Raw genomic sequence first — 8347 nt, forward strand, 5'->3', positions numbered from 1 at the left:
GAATAATTTAACATTGTTCACAGTGATAACAGCTCATTCTCGAAAGGAAGCTTACCCGCTCACGCTAGTCACGATAAAAATCATACACGTGTACTCTTGAATAGACAGACGTCAATGACTACGGTAAAACTTACTCTATTTTAGCCGGCAGGATTGATTGAAATGTCCGAAAAATGACGCCAAAATACACCTTAAAAGACCTATTTTATTTTCTTAAATCCCATTTTATTTTTTAATCCAAGGGCGAATTTACGGCAGAATTTGGTCCCTCAAATAAGGGACACGTGAGCTTTGATTCTAACCGGATACATTGCACTGGATCGGGGAGATAGTTTGCTAAACTTCCATGTATCTTTTGTCCAATGGGTACCTGTACTTCGAACATTCGCAAGTTTTCCTAGGTAGTGCGAGACAGCTTTGTCTTTTGACCTATTAGTTTTGTGCTGACCTCTTCTCCGCGTCTTGATGTTTTGTTTTGCTTGTCATAATACTCACTGATTGATGACTTTGTTTAGATTTTGAGTTACAACTCGGCCACGACCTTTGCTTTTACCGTGAAACATGAGGAAGTTTACGTCAATTGACGGACATTGCATTTTTTAAAAACTAATGAAGCACACTGTCTATCATCCCCATTTTTTCATTTGCTGATTTCTATTCTGAAAAATTCGACCGTCCGAAAATGCACCTTAATTTTGACTCTAAAAACACGTCACATTTCTAACACCAATTATTTAAAAACCGGTCGAAATTTTGGAGTTTTTACGGTACTTTAGATATCAGTGTGAAAGCTTAAAATTGGTTAATTATGCAAATTAGGTAATTAATATGTACAGATTGTAACCCACAATTATTCTGGTCTGTCTATTGTCCTACAGCATCCATGTACATTCATTGATATGTGATGTATAGTACCTGAGATATCAGTGTGAAAGTTGGTTAATTATGCAAATTAGGTGATTAATATGCACAAATATTTACGGAAACTAATTGGGTCTGCATAATTCTAGATTCATTGAAATGTGATGATTAGTACTTTAGATATCAGTAGAAAAGCTGAAAATTAATTATGCAAATTAGGTAATTAATATGCACAATTATTTACCCTAAAACTAATCAGGTCTCTGCATAGTCCTAAAGGATCTATGTACCAAGTTTCATTGAAATGCGATGATTAGTACTTGAGATACCCATGTTAAAGCTGAAAATTAACTAATTATGCAAATTAGGTGATTAATATGCACAAATATTTATCGAAAACAATCAATCTCTGCATAGTCCTTGAGTATGTAAGTACCAAGTTTCATTGAAATGTAATGCTAACTACTTATATCAAATGCTGAAAATTAATTAATTATGCAAATTAGGTAATTAATATGTACTGATATTACCATAAAAACTATCAGGTCTGTGCAGTGTCGTATGACATCTATGTACCAAGTTTCATTGAAATGTGATGATTAGTACTTGAGATATCAGTGGAAAAACCGAAAATTGACTAATCATTATGCAAATTAGGTAATTAGTATCCACGGATTATTACCAAAAACTAATCAAAACCTAGCATTAGTTCAGAGCATCTATGTACCAAGTTTCATCAAAATCCAATGAGTGGTTGTTTAGATATCAGTGGAACAGTCATGGAACCACTAAAAAATAGCTAATTATCATGCAAATTAGGTAATTAATATGCACGGATTTTTACCAAAAATTAATCAAATCTGCGCATATGTTCAGAGCGTCTATGTACCAAGTTTCATCAAAATCCAATGAGTGGTTCTTTAGATATCAGTGGAACAGTCATAGAACAGCTAAAAATTAGCTAATTATCATGCAAATTAGGTAATTAACGAGCATGGATTTCTACCAAAACCTAATCAAATCTGTGCATTGGCCCAGAGCATCTATGCACCAAGTTTCATCAAAAACCGATGTATGGTTCTTGAGATAGCAGTGGAACAGTCGGACACACATACACACATACTAACTGCAAAGACTCCCATTTTGTGCTTCGCACATGGGAGTCAAAAATGTTCCTGGTCACAATGTATAGATAACAAAAATAATTAAAAGTCAGCAATGTATTTTTCACAAAACGACTGCAATCCAAACTGCCACATATGGGGACTAAATAACGATATATTGAAATATTTTGAACTAATAACTTTACTGAACTTGGTGTTAAAATGCACTGTTATACAACACTTTACAATGTATTTTGTTTATGCTTTGTCATATTTGTATGTTTATTGTGTTATTGCTCTGCCAGCAAACAATTCTCTTTGGGTTTCAAATTGACAATTTTAGTTTCAACTGAAAACATACTTATTCATTTTTTTTCAAAACGCTCTTATCATAACTATTTGCCATCAGCACAAATATGTTACCCCTAAAGTTACAAAATAATAGCAAATAACCACAGGGAGCCCAGGAACTATAATCAACTGTAGTACGCGGTGTTTATGAGCGCGGGGGGGGGGGGGGGGTATCGGCTGGTATCGAGTGTAAGAAATAGACAAGGGATGAAGGCTCCAGCCAGCTCACATTTTTTAAACTCGAAAAAACAGACGAAAAGAATGAAAAATAAAATCTAAAAAAAATACCAGGTTGAAGAATATTAGTTGCTCCTTCAAATTTTGCCAAAGCCTTGCCTACATTTTACCGATATCTGCAGAATAAATCAAGAAAACTACACAAATTGACTCCATTTAGGAATTCCTAACGGTTTGCCCGAACGCACGGCAAAGTTTGGAGGCGTGGCCTGTAGCATTTGGCAACAACCAATCACAAGACTGGTTACGAACCAGTTGAGCAAGGCTAACCGAGTCGTGACCTCGATGTGGTTTGTAACTAGTCTTGTGATTGGTTGTTGACAAATGCTGAACAGGCCACGCCTTCAACTGTGCCGCGCGTTCGGGCAAACCGTTAGGAATTCCTAAATGGAGTAAATTTTTGTAGTTTTCTTGATTTATTCTGCAGATATCGGTAAAATGTAGACAAGGCTTTGGCGAAATTTGAAGGAGCAACTAATAATCTTCAACCTGGTATTTTTTTTAGATTTTATTTTTCATTCTTTTCGTCTGTAATTTCGAGTTTAAAAAATGTGAGCTGGCTGGAGCCTTCATCCCTTGTCTATTTCTTACATTAGATACCAGCCGATAACCCCCCCCCCCCCCGCTCATAGAGACTGCGTATTACAGTTGATTATAGTTCCTGGGCTCCCTGTGAAATAACACGAACTCTCAATAACACGAACTCTCTCAACACGAGTCGTGGTCCCTATCATCGTTTTGCTGCTCGTCGTGACGCGGTCGTTTTTTCTTACGTTTACCGCGTGTCGATGCTTGATTCGCGGTGTTCCCGAAATTTCCATATTCAAGGCAAACATCCGACGTAACTTGCTTGCAAACACCTTCATTTTCATCTTCAGCGAAACACACTTTGATCGGGGTACGCAGTTTGGACGATTCGTAAAGTAACAGTCTTTTATGTCCCGTAGGGTTTCCCGGTAAAAAAGTCCTTTAGGTCATCCGCTGTTAAGCGTGCAATTGCCCGTAAACTGGTATATCCAGCCCTTCGTAAGGCAGAAACATACTTTAAAAGTTCAGAGTCAATATTTTGGAGCCATGATTCCAGTTGATTTTCTCTGGTTGGCGTTTGAAACGGCCGTAAATCTCTGCTAGACTTCATTTTGTCTGGCACCGCACGTGAACAGGTTGTTTTGAAGCAGTGGGCGTGGTTTATCACTTTTATTTTGGCGCGTCAACCTTTTCAGTTTGGCGCGTCGATGTTTTCGTTTGACAAGTTAGCTGATTGGCTGGTTCCCGCCTCAAGTGTCATGGCGTACCAAGCCACAAGAGGCCGGTAACTAGTAATGAATCCGGCATTCTGATTGGTACATCACTTTCTCGTTGCTTGTTCCATTTCCCTTAGTTACCTGACGTCAGCGCTTACGCTCGTGGCCGTTCAGGGGTTTCCTTTTGCTTTCGAAAGTTGGGCGAATAAAAAGAATTGTTTCTTTTGTTATAAATTTGCACAGAACATATCAAATCTGTAAATCTAAGCAGGCAGTATGTATGAGCATGGCTTTATTGTAGCATTACAGACACGTTTACGCAAAACGGAACTTGGAATGTTTTCAAATTACGTCACCCAGTCGCGTTCCTTCCGGCCGGAAAACCGGCCCAAATGGAACAATATGGCGATTACTAGTTACCTGCGTCCTACCTGCCATTCGCAAAGGACGCCGGGAACCAGCGAAGTTAGCTGACAGCTAGTCAATTGATTGGGCCACGCGCACCGGTGGCGGCGTCTTTTTTATTACGTTTTGAACACTTGCTTGACTTCCGCAGTATCTCCGCACGAGGGCACAATTTCAAATTGAAAGAAAAACTAGCATACACGCTATTACCATTCTATGACCTCAATTGACCCACCAGCCTCATTCCCAACTTGATACTGGAATTCTCATTTTTTTGATGTATTTAAAGTTTTTTACCCGGATCGTTTTAACCATTTCAATAAATAGTTATAGACTATAATTGATTATGCGAAATTACTGCATTTTTGGTGGTTTTTGGCCTACTCCTCTCACTGTTATGTTAGAATTACCGCGAGAGTGCCTCCTATGGATTGTCAACATGGCGGCTCACAAAGTTACGTTCGGTAAGTCCTTTTTTTTTACGTTTTACACACAAAAAAAGCAATTTTTAGAAAATAACGTTCGATTTCTTCAATTGTTGGCGCCTTTTTTGTTGCAATAATGCTGGTCGTGAAAATGAAAAACGTAATTTTGTTGGGGATTTCGAGAGCTTTACAACGATATGTAGATCGACCATATACTTGCTGCAGTTTAGCAGCTCTTATTGGCCGCTTAAGCTATTTTGATATAACGTTGCGGTCATAGAGCTGCAGATCGCGTCCATTGAGAACCGCACAGTTCGCCGCCCTGGGATCCCGGGGCGCACACTATTTGTGATGTTATCGAACGATTTCAATGAAATTTAAAACGAATAAAAGTTATCCTTGCAAACACAAACATCTTAGGTATCTACTGACCGAAAATGAAGGACTATTTCTTCTTGAAAAAGTATATATTTCAATGTATAATTAAACCGAACGTAATTTAATCGATTGAACGACGGATTTCAAGATGACCTCTGTCATGTGACCTGATCACATGACAATGACGAAGCATGCGCAGTTGACATTTTAACTGAACATTGAGAATGGCAGGTTCTTGTATTCATTGTGGAGATGAGTTCCAGAAGAAAGTTAAAGGGTATCGCAGGCAATCCATTGCATCTATACTTAAAACCTCAGAAACTGTTGGCAATGCATTAGTGAATGTTCTAAAGCTGAAACCCATTACCCCGTTGGCATGTTGTCTCTTTCCGCATAATATTGAGGAGCATTGGTGGTAAAATATACATCATACTTTTGCCATACCCTGTTGGTAATATGGCCAATGTGTGTATATTATTTAAAATACAAGTATTACCTTCTACTTGTTGAGCTTTTAGGTCAAATTTAAAATATCTTTCAGATTCTGGTCAAAAGACTCAACAATTTTGTCCTTTGTGAATTCCATGCTGTCTGCTCCTGTCACTTGTAACACTCTTTGGCGAGTTACAAAATTATTTTTAGATTTTTCACAATATATAAATAAAACTGCTTGAAAAAATATTTTTAATAATACATGTACTTTATTTGATTTTTTCAAAAAAAGATGAGTCACTTAATGGTGAAATGAAATTAAAATTATAAAAAGCCGTCTGCCGTTGTTTCTGCTGATCTGCACTGGCTCGGAAGATGAATTCTGATTGGCTAAAAAAACAAAAGACTTGTGGCGTTGAATGCACGTTCATTCTCAGTAATGTTATGCAAATTAGAAATTCAAACTAGCTAATCATTTACAACCTTCCGAGCCAGTGCAGATTAGCCCCGTTGTTTCATCACATAAAGCGCTGTCCCAGACAGGTGCCGATGGCTGTCTGCTGTAGTCACGTGATTACACTCGTCACTGAAAGAGCCAAGTCACGTGATTGCGGTCAGCTTCAAAATGGCGGTGTTCAATCGGAGGTTCCACTTCGGCACAGTTTTAACGTGAAATAGTCTCATTTACACGGACAAATTTGCTTATAACTTGCTGTAATCAGTAACAGATATATTTGTGAGAACATATTTGTCTATTGTTTCCTGCAAGTCGAGGTAATTTTATTACAATCACAATTTTAATGATACATAACTGGCATAATTAAAAATCTGTGCATTTCTTTAGGGAAGGGAACTGCAGCTCTCTGGTCGTCCGCAACGTATACCACGACCAATAGAGCTGCATAAAATACCACGACCAATAGAGCTGCATAAACTGCAGCAAGACCATATACACGTTATGTCCCTCATAGGAGTAGTGAATAAAGTGTCATAATGTATTTTGTCATTAATTTGCATACCATATATTCACTATTGAGATAACATATACACTATTGAGATACTATGGGTATAGGGATAAAATGAACATTTTCCATGTATCTGTTTTTGATACCAATGCATTTCATTCGTTTCTCTCAATATTATTTTCTGACATATTATTCATAATAAATTATGTAATATTAAAGTGAGAATATACTAAATATAGTTAATAACAAATGATTTTCAAAAAAAATGTGCCACGCCCCCTCCACTTGCCCCATTTCTCCAGTAAACGTGACACACATTGATGTGTTTGAAGTTGAAGAATTAATACCTAGAAAATAGTGTCATTACAAATTTGACAATTTAGGCTGACTTTAGAATAGTTTTACCAAGTGTAAATAATAATTTATTATTATGACAGATTTTTTATATTAAATATTGAGATTAGTTTAATAACAAATGATTTTCAAAGAAAATGTGCCAGGCCCCCTCCACATGCCCCATTTTTTACAGTCAAAGACTTCATAGAAAATAGTGTCATTACAAATTTGACAATTTAGGCTGACTTTGGAATAGTTTTACCAAGTGTAAATAATAATTTATTATTATGACAGATTTTTGATATTAAATATTGAGATTAGTAATGCATCTTGTGTTTTGTTTCAGATCTTTTGTGCTGAACTTACCATGGACAGTTTGCATGTGACGAGTGATACCTGGCTTGATTTTATATACAACATGGAGATGTGATGCACATAGTGTTTTGTATTCCTTGTGTGTGCCAAATAAAATTTCAAAATGTGATTCAGCAGAGTCCAACAAATTCACTTCAATGTGTTCAGTGTATTTAATTTCAAATGCTAGTGAAGCTGCTTCAAGTTTCTTATCAAGTTTGTTAAGATCATCCTTTTTAGTAACTTGAAGTAACTTTGCTGAATGATTTGCTTCATTAATTTCAACCTTGGTATCAAATTGGTCGACCAGTTTTGTTTCATATTGCTTCACATCATGTTTTTGATCTTCAGATAACTTTGCAAACTTTTGTATAAATTCCAGTTGTTGGTCGATCTTTTGAGCCTCGTTGAAGAGCTTGTCAATTAGTTTACCCACGTTTCTCAATTTAGCATGAAGGTGATCCATAGTGTATTCATTTATGGGGTCATACTTTATAAGAGGATGATTACTCTGACCATTACTTTTTTCTTCTGCCCATGAATTCATATCCGCAAGAGTGATAGACATATTCCATTCATGATTTGGATTGTGACATTTATGAACTGTAGCCAAACATAAATTGCAGAAAAAACTGGTATTCTTTCTCTGCAAGACCAAACTTTTATACTTTTCATCTCGTTCCAGTTTTCTACAGTATTTCATCCCCTTTATACCATGTTGGACAAATTTTTCAGTGCATGCCAGAACAGGAAGAATATCAACTTCTATCAGTGCATCACTCTCTGGGGCATTTATAATGGCAAATGGAATGCGGCTTGCATCAGAAGACTGGATTTGGATTTCTCCATACTTCATTACCATTATATTTTATCAGACGTATAGCACCACTGATGGCAAATACTTTGAAATTTTGGGACACTCCCTTGAAATCTTGGAAAGTGTGGCCACCCTCACCTACAACTATTTCTAACTTCTGTCTCTCATTTTCATCATCAAGGTCATAATCCAATTTCTTTTCAGTCAATATGTTGAGGACACTTCTCCAAACCAGGCCTTCAATATCATGAACAAACCAGCCCTTTTTATTTTGAGAGGCAGTTTCTGACACCATTTCAAATTATTTCACAAAGTGGTTAATTTGAGAATTGTTGAAACATTTTCTTGTGTTCTCAGAGATTTCTCTAAACCATCATTGTCAGATTCAGATAGACCGCCCCCTAGATGGATAAATATGTGTTCTGCTTCAGAATCATTC

At 36.9% G+C, this 8347-nt stretch overlaps 1 protein-coding gene across 1 annotated transcript in view; it reads right to left on the reverse strand.

Moving 5' to 3' along the window:
- LOC102808222 (dynamin-1-like) overlaps positions 1–7953 on the reverse strand; it is a 51064-nt gene extending 43111 nt beyond the window's left edge. The window contains exons 1-2 of the mRNA XM_085492362.1: positions 7378–7953; positions 4217–4266 (exon numbers count right to left, since the gene is read on the reverse strand). Of these exons, the coding sequence (XP_085348488.1) occupies positions 4217–4266; positions 7378–7953 (626 nt within the window). The remainder of the gene's footprint in view (positions 1–4216; positions 4267–7377) is intronic.
- Between the last annotated feature and the right edge of the window lie 394 nt (positions 7954–8347).

The sequence above is a fragment of the Saccoglossus kowalevskii genome, chromosome 17 (assembly GCF_978046115.1).
Source record: "Saccoglossus kowalevskii chromosome 17, keSacKowa6.1, whole genome shotgun sequence".
Classification (NCBI taxonomy): Eukaryota; Metazoa; Hemichordata; class Enteropneusta; family Harrimaniidae; genus Saccoglossus; species Saccoglossus kowalevskii.